We start from the raw sequence: 15,532 nt of genomic DNA, 5'->3' as shown, positions 1-15,532 counted from the left end.
AGTTTGGTGTTAATTTTATTATTTCAATCGGATTGAGCCAGTGAAGGTTTATGTACAAGGGGTGGTTGGGGTTTATTGCTTATGTAATGCCATTCAGGGATGAATGAGGCTGGTCACTCTCATCTTTAATGTCAGGACCAACTTGCCTCGTCCTGGGCTTCCATGCTTCTCGTGTGACAATGCAGGATTGGATGATAGGTGGGTGGATGGATGGATTATTATTATTATTATTATTATTATTATGGGGCGCTCACCATCCACTCACTTGATGTAGTGCTGCTTTGGGTGTGTGCCCTTTCCTTTCTTCCATCCCTCCTCTTCTGTCTTTCTTTCCTTCATTCTTTCCTCTTCCTTCTGCCTATGGGTGACTCTGAGTGACAAGCCAAATGGTTTCCTGTACTCCAGGAAACCATTTAGCATGCTGGGTGGTAACCATATAACCAGATTATGGTGCCTGGTGGTTTAGTGGGTAATTAAAGTGCTCCAATCAGATTGAGTCTGTGTAGGATTATAGCCAAGTGGTGATTGGGGTTTATTGTTCACATGATGCCACTCAGGGATGAGTGAGGCTGGTCACTCTCACCTTAAATGTCAGGACCAACTTGCCTAGCCCAGGGCTCCTATGCTTCTTACTGGGCAACATATGATTGGATGATGGATGGATGGATTATTATCATTATTGAGGTGAAGGAGTTAGGTGTTACTTGTTTATTATTATTATTATTAATATTATTATTATTACTGATATTATTATTATTATTATTATTATTATTATTATTATTATTATTGTTGTTGTTGTTGTTATTATTATTATTATTATTGAGGTGAAGGAGTTTGGTGTTACTTTCCCCCCTCCCCCCCCAACCCCAGAGGTGAATCTCAACTTAGAGACTGCTGTGGAAGGGTTAGCAGTGGCTCTGTCTGACCCCTCCAGAGTAGAGCTCTCCCAAAATTAATGAAATAATCAAGAGACAGTAAGAATAAAGGAAAACTTTATTGAAGTTCTCTAAAACTGAATAGAAATTTAGTGGCATTGGTCATTGGTAACTTGAAGAACAGTACTTTTCAAAAATATGTAAAAGGTGAGTAAAAACTATATAACTTGTATTAAAACTTTCATAAACGATGATTTTCTTACAGGAGAAATCAGAATGTATAGGGGTAATAAATAATTTGTAGGTTTACGATAGTCACAAGTAGTTTCCCATAATGCAAGAAACTATTTACTATGTTTAGAGGTGAGCAAAAAATCAAATGGTTGTCCATGGAGTCTAGTGCAAGGCTCTTCAATGATTCGTAATCCACAAAGACATAATCCAGCGAATGGTTGGAGTTTCCTGCCCACGTAATGCCACATGGCATTGAGTGACAGGTTATTCCTGCCTTAAATGTCTGGACTGAGTAGCCTAACACTTGGCCTCTGTCATCTTTGTAGGATAGTAAGGGATTGGATGATGTATGGACAGTGAGTGAAATGTGTAGACAGTAATTTTTTTTTTTACCAACAGAGGAAGGAAAAACAAATGAATTAAAAAAAAAAAAAAAAGATAATCCATACACCGGTTTACTGGCATCCTTCATTCATAAAATCTCTGTAACAGTAGGTTGAAGTTTGAGAGGAAACAACTCCGGGGAAGCAAGTTCCAGAGAGATGCAGTTCGGGGAATAAAAGATTATTATGGATGGTGACTGAAATGTTTTCCTACCTGTCAGGTGGGTTGGTGGAGGGTTAGTGCCCCTTCCCGTAAAACAACTAACTCAAATGGCCATCCCTCAGGGGATCGTGGCGTCTGGCTGTAGATAGAATAGAATAGATAGAGTGAAATGTGTGGACTGGAAGGGATTGGATGATGTATGGATGATGAGTGAAATGTGTGGAGAGTAAGGGATTTAGTGATGTATGGGTCGTGAGTGAAATTTTTGGACAATAAGTGATTGGATCATTATGGATGATGAGTGAAATGTGTGGACAGTAAGGGATTGGATGATTTATGGGTGGTGAGTGAAATGTGTGGACTGTAAGGGATTGAGTGATGTATAGATGATGAGTGAAATATGTGGACAGTAAGGGATTGGGTGATGTATGGGTGGTGAGTGAAATGTGTTGTCTGAGGTTACACACCTGGCATCACATACTGCAGATAATTGTTACTTGCATCACAGTTACACAACATTTGTATACTGTATAGCTGTTGTCAATATTATCAGTACTGTCCAGTATTCTGCAGTAGAGCTGCTGTTGGGAGGTGGACGGTGAACCCCATCTGGTTCTGGAGGTGCTGTGCAATGTGCTCTCAACTCTTTTAAATTGATGTGGTTACCCCTGGTTGTTAAGCTCTTACACCTTAATGCACCCTCAGCTGATTGAAATTGTCTGGTGTCAGTTTATATAAGGTACTGGTATTTGCTCTGACATGACCGTATGAGGATGAGTGGAGACAGTGTTAATACTAGGCATGCATGACTCACCTTCAGCTGGATGAAATTATATAGTGTTAGCTGACTTAGAACTGCTGAAGTTGATATAACCATAAGCAAGTTAATGAATCTCACTCCAGAGAACATGTTAAGTTGCTGGAAAGTGTCTTGAAATCAGGGTGGGCAGATGCCGTCAGAATTCAGTGCCAGTAACCAAGGTAAAGCAGCAGTACAAGTTTTCAAGAATTGGTGCTGATATGCCAGTGTATCTGAATACTGTATATTTAGGATCAACATGATCCACTCTGTCAGTGTGCAGCAGCATAGTCCAGTCATTGGCACAGTTCACTTACAAAAGATTCACCTTGTTATTTTGTCAGCTCATGTGGTACAAGCGGATGAGACTCTTGATAAAAGATATCACTGTTACCTTAACCTTAATAGTCTGCTGCTAAATCTAACAGGCTAAAGGTGATAAAAAACAACTAAATGAGTAGATGAAGGACCAAGAAAATGACCACACTTCATCTACCATCTAGGAGACAAAGAGAAACCTGCAAGAGCAGTGTAATTAGATCTGTTGAGATATGTACTGGTATATAGACTGTACAAGCACCACTTCTTTTTGTTTGCCCTGCTGGGGATGTGGCAGTCAAAACACCCGATCAGAGGCAGTTAGTCTAGATCAAACTCAGAATGTCATCTGTTGAATCCCCATTGGATGCATGTGCAGAGTTTCAAAACATGTATCAGGGTTTGTAATATTGTAATGTACATGCATACCTATATACACGCTAACTCAGCATCAGTAGTAGAGTAGTTACTGTGGCCCCAGGCATATATTAATGTGAACCCAGTAGACTGCAGGATGAAGTTGGCCATCTTGTGCAGTCCACCAGCCTTCTTTTGGGGGATAGAGAGGGAGATGAGGAACTTTGTACAAACAGATATTGGTGCCACCGCACGAAGGTGTCCCTTTCCTGCACTGATTAACTAAAAAGTAACATACTGTATGCAGGTTGTGAAATGTGTAATACAGGAATTAAATTGATTGATCGGAGGGTAAAAGAGTATGTTAATCGGGTAGACCATGTGGAGTGAATGGAAAGAAATTGAAGGGAATGACTTTTATCCAAAACTCCATTTTTTCATCCATTTGAAGGTTGTGGAAACCCCTGACAAAGGAAGCAGGATATTCCACAACTCTGTGATGTATGAGTGCTGGAAAGTAAAGGATTCATCTTGGCACAGCTCAAAGTCAAAGCAGTTGGTGTTGCAACTTGAGTGCAAACTTAAAACTTACTTAAATTTTGGAATTGTAAGGTTAATATCACAAGCTAGGGAGAGATGGCTTGAGCTGACTCCAATGGTCCAGTTATCTACTATAATGTGCCTTATGTAGATTCATTGGTCAGTGAATGCATAGTATACCTGGGTCCTTATGAGGAAAGAGAAGAGAACCCCAGTGGTTTGATACTGTGTGTGGTAACCTTCACACCTGCCTAATGAAGTAAATGTGTTGTTGGTTATTAAACCCCTTCACCCCCCCCCTTCTCTCTCTCTCTCTCTATCTATCTATCTATCTATCTCTATCTCTCAGCTCTTCAGAATTCAAAATCTAGAACAGAAGTCAGTCCCTTCTGAAATGTCTTTTATTTCTTATGTAGGAAATGAGTGTAGGTGTGATAGTGACATATCCGAGAAAATTAGGAAAAGGGGGGGGGGAGTATTAAAACAGGTATGCAAAATTTGCACAGCCTTTTAAATGAAGTGAAAATAATGAGTAATCACAGGACAAATGCTATAGGCTGTTTGAGATGGATACTTTGAACTGGAAATTTTGTGTGAATCCAGTGAATCATGGGTTGTTTTGGTGTACCAGGTGACGACACATGCAAGGAATGAAAATAATACATTAGTCATTCATAATTTACACACATTGGAGTACATATTGCAAAAGAGCATTGATAGGAACCTGTTAGAAGTTGAGAGAAGATGGTGCAGGTGTTTGTATTATAACCCTCATTTTTATGGAGAATACTGAAGCTGCAGTGATGTGATGGGTGGCTTTCTCAGTTTTTTCCATTGTTCCTACTAATGGTAGAATTCATGCAATGCTTTCTGGTGCTCTTTTAGCCATTTTGTTGACTACAACGTCAGTGCAAAATAATGCCTACACACATAAGTCACAGACACACTGGCTGTATATTTTTGGAATCGGTGGACTGGTTGCTCACAGTGTGCCTGTACTTTCTCCAGCACTGTCCACAGTCAAGAAATCAGATCTAGATGGTGTTGCTCCATGTTCAGTTTTCTTAACTTCTACAAAGAACCACCTTTTTCCTTGGCTCACCCATCCAGGGATAGGAGAGTTAATGCCTTCAACATGTTTTCCTCCACTATTGCACTTGTTCACTCCTCGTATTCAAGACAGATCGGCTGGCTAAGTTTTGATACGGCCAGGATTTATCCCTCAATGCTGGACACTGTCCTAGAACGGAGGGTTGTTTCCTACAAACCCATCCCATGCGAGCCAATCTTCTGAAATCCTGCAGCATTGTTGGCATAACTTTACACAAGACACGAAGACTTTCAGGGCGTCATTGGCATACAGTGGAGTTATTGCACCCATTAGCTGACTGTTGTGTGTCATCCGACTCATCCAGTCTTGCAGTGATTTATGATGGTCAACTCCTTCTTATTGAAGACAGTCTTCTCATTTATTCTGGCTAGTACTGGACAGTTTTATTCAGCTTTTGAATTAAGACATGTCATTACAAGTCTCTCCCTGAAGTTTAAATCATCTGGTGATAGCAAGAATATAATGTTAACTGTCATCAGATGGAAGAAATTAAGTACCTTCCTTGCCACCTTTATATGCCTCCCTCAACAGCCTCTGTAAAGGGGAAAACTATACCATTGGTTATGCAGAAACCTGTTTTAGGAGTCAGTATATATGGATATTGTTAGGAAGGGCAGACTTGCCTGTAGTATATAAGCATTCATTAATATTGTTCCACCTATGATTACTTTTCTCTCTTAATGTGCTTATTGTATCAGCATAGTTTCAGGTTTCCCATCCTTCAAGTACAACTAATATTACAGTATTGTTCTTGCGTTTATTGCTTTTGTGTATGTTCCCTCCTCCATCACTTTCTCTGCTCTGTAATTAATTCTCCTCCCTTTTTTGTCTTTGAAGAAGATTGCCTTTACACATGTAAGTATTGAAAGTCATGATGTTAGTATGTTGCTTACCATATCCTGCATCATCACTGCAGCCTTCCCTTGCTGTCTTACTCCTTTATTTATCCCTTCAGTATGGCAGGATTTATTTGTGTTTTCTTTATTAAATTTTGTTCTTGTTCATGCTGAATGATTTTATTGAGTTTAGAATATACCTGCCTTAATGAAGGGATCAAAAACAGTGTCTCATAACCCCAAGCAAAATGTGTTGCCAGGAGATAGCATGAGTAAAAACAAAGCAGGAATCCCCAAACCGCAGAGAATTACCCCTTTGTACAAAGATATTTTTTTCCCTCCTCACCAGACAGAATAATTCATCTCAAAGTAGAATTAATTTTGAAAAAGTCAGTATTCCTGTTGTCAGTCCTCATGCTAAATCTTACTCACAGCATCCATACTTCCTTCATATTGCCAGTTGTACTTCTTACTCCAGGTGCCAGGCACTTGAGGAACCTACATTTGGTGGTGCTGTGCCCCTGGGTGAAGCTAAGCAGCTGTTGTGTCCACCTGGGACTCAAACCTCCTCATATTTCCCTGTATCTCACTGTGGGGAAGGACCCTGGTCCAACCCTGGCAAGACGCCATCTCCCACAAGGGGACGCCAATTCCATGCACGATGTGTGCGCTGTAGTGTACCCATAGAACGTTCCATTAGAGGCAGTTGGTTACCTGTGGTTGACGTGTTTGCTCTGCCAGACAGACCAAGGTTTAGCAGCAACATCAACCCTTGTTTCCATCTAGGGCCATATTGTTATCACTTTAAGTGGCTCTAGTGTAGGTGTGGCTCACTGGTCATAGTACTTGGCTACCACTCGTGGTAGCCCAGGTTTGAGTATTAGTTGTAAACGAGAGAGATCACTGAGATTAATTTTTGTTTCAAATTTATTCAATTTGGTACTCCTCCATTAGCCCACCAGCATACCCTTGCTGTTGCCAATACAGTGTACTTTATGATATTCCCCAGGCTTGAATTAAAGCATGCTCCATGTACAACTTCACTTTTTTTTATTTTTTTCCAATGCATCAGCCATGTTCACCTGATGGTGGAAGCAGTAGCCAGCCTGTCCACAGTCAGGCGGAAGTGACAAACATTTTATAGCCCCATATCCCTCCTGTCACCAGCCTACTATGAGAGATTTGTTTTTCTACTTGACAACCCAAGTGCAGTAGTTAGCTTAAATGCAAGAAATCATTTTGCATGGCATTCATTGTAGAGTCACTTGTGGGTAGCACATTGTGAGCAAGAGAATGGTAAGCATCCCGTCTGCCTCATTGTTGGTTTTAAATGAAGGGTCAGGACTCAGCTCATACCTGGCAGGCCCATAACACCAGGTCAGAGTAGGATAATGAATCTTCAGCACCTTTTCCTTATCATTGGTTTCGGCATTTGGCACATAAATATTTACCTGTGTTTGTATTTAATGTGCAGTGTATGGTATTAATAGGAATAAATACTGTATTATCATTTTTATCATTCTCATCACTTTTCCCACCTAAAGCTGTGTTGCAAGATCCAGAGACAAGGACAGAGTTGTTATTGTTGTTGATCAACCCCAGTCTCTCTGGTTGACCAAACCCATCAACCACAGGCAAGGAGGAATTGCCCCTGCAGGGTCATCCTGTGCAGTGAACCAATGTTCCCTTGTATTTGCAGCGCCTTGCCACAGCCAGGAGCAGGGAGAAGTGTACAGGTTAGGGTCCTGGGTGCTGCATTTGTATCTCCACCCAGTTAACAGGTGCACCATAGTAGACTCCACATCACCCTGTGATCTGGTTATATGGTTACCACCCAGCATTGTAAATGGTTTCCTGGGTTACAGGAAACAGATTTGTGACTCATTGTAGAGCCATCTGAAGTGGAAAGAAGGGTAATAAAAAATGACAGAAAAGAAAGGGTAAAGTGGGAAGAGAGAGGGTAGACACAGAATGATAAGGCAGCATTGTATCACGTGGCTGGATGATGGTCACCACCACCTATGACCACAAGGAAAGAGTAAGGTTCAAAAGTGGGAGAACTGTCTACAGCATACCCAGTGAAGTAGACCTCATTAGCCTAACTATGTGCACTTTTTTTCTCTCTCTTTATGTATGGAAGTAGTAAGATGTAATGTGCAAAATAAATTACCAACAGTGAGTTCTTGGAGAACCTCCCAAGTCACTGCGAACATGGCCTCCCAAATACCGGTAATATCCTCTTTTTTTCCTATTGATCGCTGTCACCCACAGCCAGTTCTGGTGCATAACCTAATGCAGGGCTGAATGTATTGATTTGCACATTTGGCATCAACTTCCGTAGTTTTTTAAACTGATTTAGCCTTCATCGTGTGTAGCAACATCATAATTGGATGCAGCTTTCAAGAAGAAGAAACTTCAGTATATTTGATTCTGAGTTTATTTTTTTATTAATTAAGTAATCCCTCTAATATCCGAACGCCCAATATCCGAACATCCTCACTAACCGGACATAATCGTCCCGGGATCCGATATTCCCAAAATGGGCCAAAAAACGCAAAAAATTCGAAAAAAATCTGACTTTTTCCCCTCCCGTAATTTGAAATTGCCACGTGGCGCCAAACAGCTGTTACACCATAGTCCCTTCACCCCTTCCTTCCTCCCCCTCCCCCCTCCCCTGTCAGGGTTGCCATTTGGTATTTTTCATTACCAAGTGTGGACCAATTTGGTAATGAAAAATTCGTTTGGTAATGAATCAGAATAATGCATTACCAAATGAATTTTTCACATGAATGAGGATACATAGGATGGAGATGGCGGATTGTTTGCTCTCTCTGATTAATCTGCTACCCTACATAGCATGAAAATAATCAACATGGTGTTAATTATAAGGAGAGTGATTACATGTATTTCCACTTGTATATATAATTAGTGAAGAATAAATGCTAGCTTTACGAATTTGGTAATGAAAAGTTAAATTTGGTAATGAAAGTTGAGGAGATTGGTAATGTGGCCATTGCGGTCTGGCAACTCTGTTACCCCGCCATCATCAACAGTCACAGCCAAACTCCGATCGAGAGCAGATGCTTATAGCAGTGCAACCCACAGGTGCTTGCTTTTTGTGAATAAACAGCGAATAAACTGCAATACCTCACCACTAGAACACACGGGAATTTACAGTGTTGTGCAGTGTTAAGAAATTAGAATTAAGAGTGCAGAGGATTAACTGTGGACTGCAAACTGGCAGTTCAAACCAGTCCAGGAGCCAGGGACTTGTAAGTACCCAGAATGTTTAATATTGTATAAACTCACCTCTAAAACCTCATTTTATGGTTCTTTTGCATTTATTTCAGTCTTATTTATGTCCCTTATTGGTGTGATTTGGGTCTTAAATAGGTGCTATGCATGTCCAGAGGGAGTTGTATAGGTGTTTTTCTGAGTTAGGGTCCATAAGTACAAGTCCAGGAGGCTGGGGCCCAATATCCGGACAGGATCACTATCCGGACATGCCTTTGGCTCTATTACGTTGGATATTGGAGGGATTACTGTATTATTATTATTATTTCCAATGAAATTATACTGTGCTTTGTATTCAATTGTATATCAAAACTGTATTTCATTGTGCAATATGTAATGTATATGGGATGATATTCTGTTATAAATGTTTTGCACTATTACAGTACAGCACTGTTAAGGTAAATGAGTGGGTTTTAACTTTCGATGAATGTTTTGGTTTGACCGTGTAAGGTGTTGCATATTTTAGTGTTAGTACACTGTCTTGCTTGACATCCCACAACTCCAGTTTTGCTATTTATGTATATTATGGCGACCATCATCCACTCACTTGATGTAGAACTCCCTACTTCTTCCTTAGCCTTTATCATTCTTTTTCTGTGTCTGCCCTCCTCTCTTCATATTTCTCCCATCTTTCCTGTCACTTCTTATTGCTTTTCTTTCCTTTACAGGTGGCTTTACCTTGAATGACAAGCCAAATGGTTTCTTGTAAGCCAAGAAACCATTTACTACGCTGGGTGGTAACCATATAACCAAACCATTCGTGCTCCGTACGTGTAAAACAAGTGGGTTGGTGGAGGATTAGTGCCCCTCCCCATAAAACAAATAACTCAAAGTCAAATGGCCACCCCTTGCGGGATTGTGGCGTCTGTCAGTAGATAGATAGAGATGCTTGTGTTTTGTGTAATAATTTTTTTTTTATAAACAACGAGTGATAGTATAGTGGCCTGGCTTTCATAGTACTGCTTTGCATTAGAAGGGAATAATTAGTGTTAATTATTAATGTCTTAACATAGTTGTAGAGAGGTAAAAAAGAGAGTGCAGGCGGGATGGAGTGGGTGAAGAAAGGTGACAGGAGTGCTCTGTGACAGAAGGGTCTCTGCAGAAATGAAAGGGAAAGTTTATAAGACTGTCGTAAGGCCAGCCATGTTGTACGGAATGGAGACAGTACCACTGACAAAAAGACAGGAGGCACAGTTGGAGGTAGCAGAATTGATGTTGTGTTTTTCACTAGGAGTGACGAGGTTGGACAAAATTAGAAATGAACATATTAGAGGGACAGCACATGTAAGTCAGTTTTGGGACTAAACTAGAGAGGCGAGACTGAGATGGTTTGGACATATGCGGAGGAGGGATGAGGAGTATGTCAGGAGGAGGATGCTGGAAATGGAGGTACCAGGCAGGAGAAAGAGAGGAAGGCCAAAGAGAAGGTTTATGAATGTAGTGAAGGACATGCAGGTGGTAGGTGTAAGAGAAGAAATTGCAGAAGACAGAGTAAGATAGAGACGGGTGATCCACTGTGGCAACCCCTAAGGGGAGAGCCGAAAGGAGAAGAAGAAGAAGATTTATGATTTCTTTTTCTTCCTAATGTCTGTTGGAAGTTTGTAATGTATCTTATTTGTCTTGTCATGCCATGCCACAGAACCACTTCAGTATGATGACTTTTATGCTTTAGTCTTACTACCACCATGTTTATATTCAGCTTAGGAAAGATTTGTCATTGTGAAGAGGCTTGCTGGAAGTCTTCTTAAACTACATCCTTAGTATGATTTTTTTTTTTTCTTGCAAGTGCCACTGCATAAGATCATATAAGAAGTCCTTTTTAAATGAGTTAACCCTTTCAGTATGAGAGGTCTGTCCAAAGCTGAATGAAGTTGTCTGGTAGTAGCAAGATTAAAATATGAAATAAATTGTACTAAAGAGGATGGTGGAGATTGGAGATTGCCCCGACCGTGTGTTATGAGAGGTCTCCCCTGGGCTGAATATTGTGAAACCCTCTGGCAGTACTGTAGCAGGAGTAAAACAAGAAACATGTTTTTGTAGCGAATGGGTCAGCATCTTGTGCTCATAGGTATTTACAGGATTAACCATATGTCAACTGTAGTCACTTTGTTTTCACCTGATAGAATAGGTTCTCTGGTACAACTTGAGTACTAAGTTGTGGTTGCATAACAATTAATGAACCAAAGCTGTGAGGTGGGAATCAGTCCTTTTTGTTAATAGTCAGATCAACCCTCCAGGCTAATTACATTTGGCCATTTATTGAGCTGAAAGGTGTTAGGGATCTTTCTTGGGTTTGATCAAATGGACTGTAACGTCGTGCCCTCACTTGACAGGTCAACCTCCACCAACACCATCGCCGGCACATCTGAGGAGACGGAGGATGTGACCTTTGACCCCACGGCCATTGAGTGTCAGCAGCTTGTATTGGACGTGCCTGAAGGGACCCGGGTCAGGCTCGGTCGTAAAGAGGCAGGGAAACGATCACAGTTGTGGCGTATGACCTCCATGGGGATGCTACAACATGAAGGATCATCTCCACCCGTTGACCCAGCCAGCAAGAAATCTCAAAGGTCTTCCAAGTTTTTGGTAAGCATTGTTATTTTTTGCCTAGGAGACCTGTCTGTTAAAGTGGATGTTTTCAGTCAGTTAATTTGGCAAATCAATTAATTTGGCAAATCATTTAACTTCTTTAGCTGGAAGATATCTTTTTTCATCTTAATCACAATAATACCACCAGACAGTTAAATTAAGGGATTCTCCTAAGCTGTAGTAGTATCTGAAGTCCCGGGTTCATCTGAAATGTGAACTGAGTGGACTGCAGGCTTCAGTTGTCCTCCTGCAGCAGTCCACCAGCCTCTTTTGGGGTGATTGGGAGGGAGTTGAGGGACCTTTGTATAACAGATCACCTCCATGGCCCAGTTATATCTGTGCCACCACATGAAGGCATCCCTCTCCAGCACCAAGCTCTAGTAGTGGAGTTAATTAAGGCTGTACCGTATCTAACCCTTCCAATTCAAATGATCTTTCCCAGATTAAATAAAACGATGTGGAAATGGCAAAGAATAAAATAAGAAAGTCTATCTATCTATCTATCCATAGCCCGACGCCCTAATCCCACAAAGGGTGGCCACAGACAAAACGCCTCCAAGTCGCTGTGTCACCCAACATTTGACTACTCTCCCCACCCAACTCACTCCCCCCTCCCTCATATACCTCTCAACTCCATCCCTCCACCTCATCCTTGGTCTCCACCTCACTCACATACACTCTCCTCATCATTCTCTCACTCTCCATCCTCTCCACATGGCCAAACCACCTCAATGTGTTTCTCCTAACGCTTCCTATCACATCCACACCACAACGCTCCTTCACTTCCTCATTTGTCAGTCTCTCTCCACGTGACTCCACATGCCAAGTAAAAAAAGTTTAAAATGTCACTGAATTGAGGGGGTTAGGTTATATTCTGTCATGTTTGATGTTGTTGTTGTTGTTGTAGGTGCAACCCTGATCTGTCTGGCCAAGCAGACCCAGGAACTGCAGGCAAGCAGTTGCCTCCGCAGGACCAACCCATTTAATGAACTGACATTTCCTGTGGCAGACAGCACCTCATCACAAGAAGGTGCAGGGAAGAGTGTGGAGATTTGGTTCCTGGATGGATGTCACATTTGGATCTCTCCATCCAGTTAACAGGGGTACTGTAGAAGGCTCCACCATCACCCCTTTATTTGGTTATATGGCTACCACCCAGCATTATGAATGGTTTTCTGGGTTACAGGAAATCATTAGGCTTGTCATTCACTGTACAGTAACCTGAAGTAGAAAGAAGTTGTAATAAGAAGTGACAGGAAAGGTGTAAGAAACAGTAAAAGAAATGATAAAGATGAAGGAAGAAGTCGGCAGCTGTACATCAAGTAAGTGGATGATGGTTGCCACCACCTCCCATCTGTGCCATGTTTATTTCAGGTATTGGACATTGCTGGTCCAGCACCACAGCCCAGTGAGTATGTGCCACTGATGCTGCGTAAGCCTGATGATCGCCGTCGTATGACACAGACGTGGCGCTTCACTGATGACGGCCGCCTCTGCTGTGTACACGTCAACATGTACGTCCAGGCCAAGGATGGATTCCTGGGTCTTGTGCCAGGTATGTTCCACCCACCCCACTTAAAGTCTGACTAGAGCAAGTGCGGAATATCTGCATGTGGCAAAGTGAGGCACCAAGTGTACTTCTGGTAAAGAAGCCAACTTAGACTCTGACCATTATCAGTTGGTGAGGAAGTGTACTGTAGATCACTTTATTGTCTTTGTTTATGATTTGCAAAGCATTTATTACATTTCTGTTGTGCATCATCATCTACAGGACTCTGTTATTTTCCCATTGGATGTGCTGGGACATGGAGTTTAATTATGATTATTCCTTGCATGGAGTCAGTATCTGTACTCTGGTGCAGTGAGCTTATTAATGAGTGACCTCTGCTGCTTGGATGTAGCCTATTTGTTCATCATTCCCCCAAACTTACAGAAGAATATAGGGTTTTGCATAGTCAAAAATCAATATTTTCTCTGTTAAGAGGGTGTAAAAGCACCAATGGGTAGGAAAGGTAAGCCCTTCACCACTCTTTGACCTTCACTGTAGTGAGGGAAAGGGATTGCTCTCATCTCAGCTCAAATGATGAGAAGGTATGGCTTATGAGTGGGTGCTACAGGTGCTCCATCAGGGTGCACAGTACCACCACATGCAGTCTTCTTATCAGCCCTGTCCTTGTAGTATGAGACAGTGAACAGTCCACGTCACCCAGTGCATGGTGCATTGCTGGATCAGTATGTCACTCCTTGATTTACCGGAGCTGTGGGAGGATTGCTTGGCCAGGTATTGTCATTGCTCCATTGTTCAGTGATGCAGTTCAGCAGGTGTATTATGAATGCTGGTGTGTAGTTGCGGATTAAACTTCTCTGATTACGTTGTTCAGTATGATTCTTTTGATGACTAAGTGTTGCATGAATTGTTCACTTCTATCTGTTTTTTTGCTTTGTTTTTAGCCTTGATTCTGTCAGGTTCTAGTATTAGGTCATCCTTTCTCTTCTGCCTTTTTTGTGCTGTCGGAGTTAGGATCTTCTGTGCCTTTCATTCCCTCTACTGGGAGTCGGTTGCTGTGTGTACAGTCAACAGTAAATGTAAGATGTGGGCATTGTCTCAGCCCACTGATCCCTAGTGCTGAACAGAATTTTAAAACCTAAAGTAAAGTTTTAAAATACTTCATAATTTTGCAGATAGAGGGACAGTGGAGTTCCAGCATGTTTCTTTCTGACTGTGGTAGTGTTGAAACCAAATCTGCCATTTGCACTGCAAGTGAGAATGTTGGAGTGACATATGAAGGCCTTGCCCTTTTTACATTTATGGTGCCAAGAGCAGCTCAAAGGACCTCTTGTAACCGTGAACAACAGTAATCATGATTAGCTCAGGAATTATCTTTACAGAACTGTTGGGTTCACTTTTTTTTTTTTATTGTTTCATTCTTTTTTCCTTTTCAACAGTGGCAGTGAATCTGTGAATCATGAACACAACGTGGCCATTGATGCTTTAGAAAACCCATATGAATATTTTCTGCATCTTTCAATGAACCTTCTTCCCGCTTTGTAATACTGTCTGCTCTACAGACTACAATATATCACATCTCTTGTTTCATACACCTTGCCTTGCTGCTAGCTTTAAACTCAACTACAAGATTACAAGAGCATCAGGCTGAAGTTTTCAAGTACAGTAATCCCTGTATTTTCCGGACGCCCACTTTCCAGACTGACCAGATCTATTGCCTCATCTGAATGTGGAAAATAAGTTACATTGGTTATGTTGTTCTTATTTGATGCATTCATTCCTCATTTGTTTGAGTACAGTCATCCCTCATTTATTTCAGTACAGTCACTCCTCATTTGTTTCAATGCAGTCCTCTCTCATTTACTCTTATGCAGTCATCCCTCATTTATGAGGTGCAACCCAAAAGTTCCTGAAATTTGAAAGCAGGGCAGAAACCGCTTATCGTACGGTGTGTGGTTGGTTGCACTTCCACCAGTTCAGCTCCTTACAATATAGCCAAAATTTGTGCAGCCATCCTGGAAGATCACAGGAGGACAATCCATGATTTTTGTGACAGTGGTAGCCTATCATATGGAACTTGCCAACGCATTTTGTCTGCTGATCTTGACATGAGACGAAACATCGCCAAATTTGTCTTGATTCTCCTGACTGATGAGCAAAAGCAGCATTGCATGGAGGTCTGCACAGAGCTCAAGGAAGTGGCCAGAAATGACCCTAACTTCCTCTTAAATGTCATTACTGGTTAGGTTAGAGGACAGAATTCACAAACTAACCCAAACACAACAATAAAACAACACACACATGCAATGAATGCATCCACCCAGCACAACACCACTTGACACACTAATAAACAAAGGGTGCGTGCACTGCCATCTAGCTTCCACACACTGCATGACCAGCGGTTTTCACCCTGCTTTCAGATTTCGGGAACTTTTGGGTGGCACCTCATATTTGAATTGCCATCCCTAATTTTCCACAGGCATTGGGGAACAGACGGACGTGTGGATGGCAAACATCTCTGAATAA

At 41.5% G+C, this 15,532-nt stretch overlaps 1 protein-coding gene across 1 annotated transcript in view; it reads left to right on the top strand.

Moving 5' to 3' along the window:
• Positions 1-15,532, top strand: part of Vps13D (vacuolar protein sorting 13D) — a 187,957-nt gene that overhangs the window by 134,412 nt on the left and 38,013 nt on the right. The window contains exons 64-66 of the mRNA XM_080280204.1: positions 11,244-11,496; positions 12,874-13,054; positions 13,966-13,971. Of these exons, the coding sequence (XP_080136330.1) occupies positions 11,244-11,496; positions 12,874-13,054; positions 13,966-13,971 (440 nt within the window). The remainder of the gene's footprint in view (positions 1-11,243; positions 11,497-12,873; positions 13,055-13,965; positions 13,972-15,532) is intronic.

This window comes from Coenobita brevimanus, chromosome 83 (assembly GCF_032717465.1).
Source record: "Coenobita brevimanus isolate Jiangsu-jjx chromosome 83, ASM3271746v2, whole genome shotgun sequence".
NCBI lineage: Eukaryota > Metazoa > Arthropoda > Malacostraca > Decapoda > Coenobitidae > Coenobita > Coenobita brevimanus.
The sequence above is the reverse complement of the archived record's forward strand: the minus strand, read 5'-3'. Positions and strand labels throughout refer to the sequence as shown.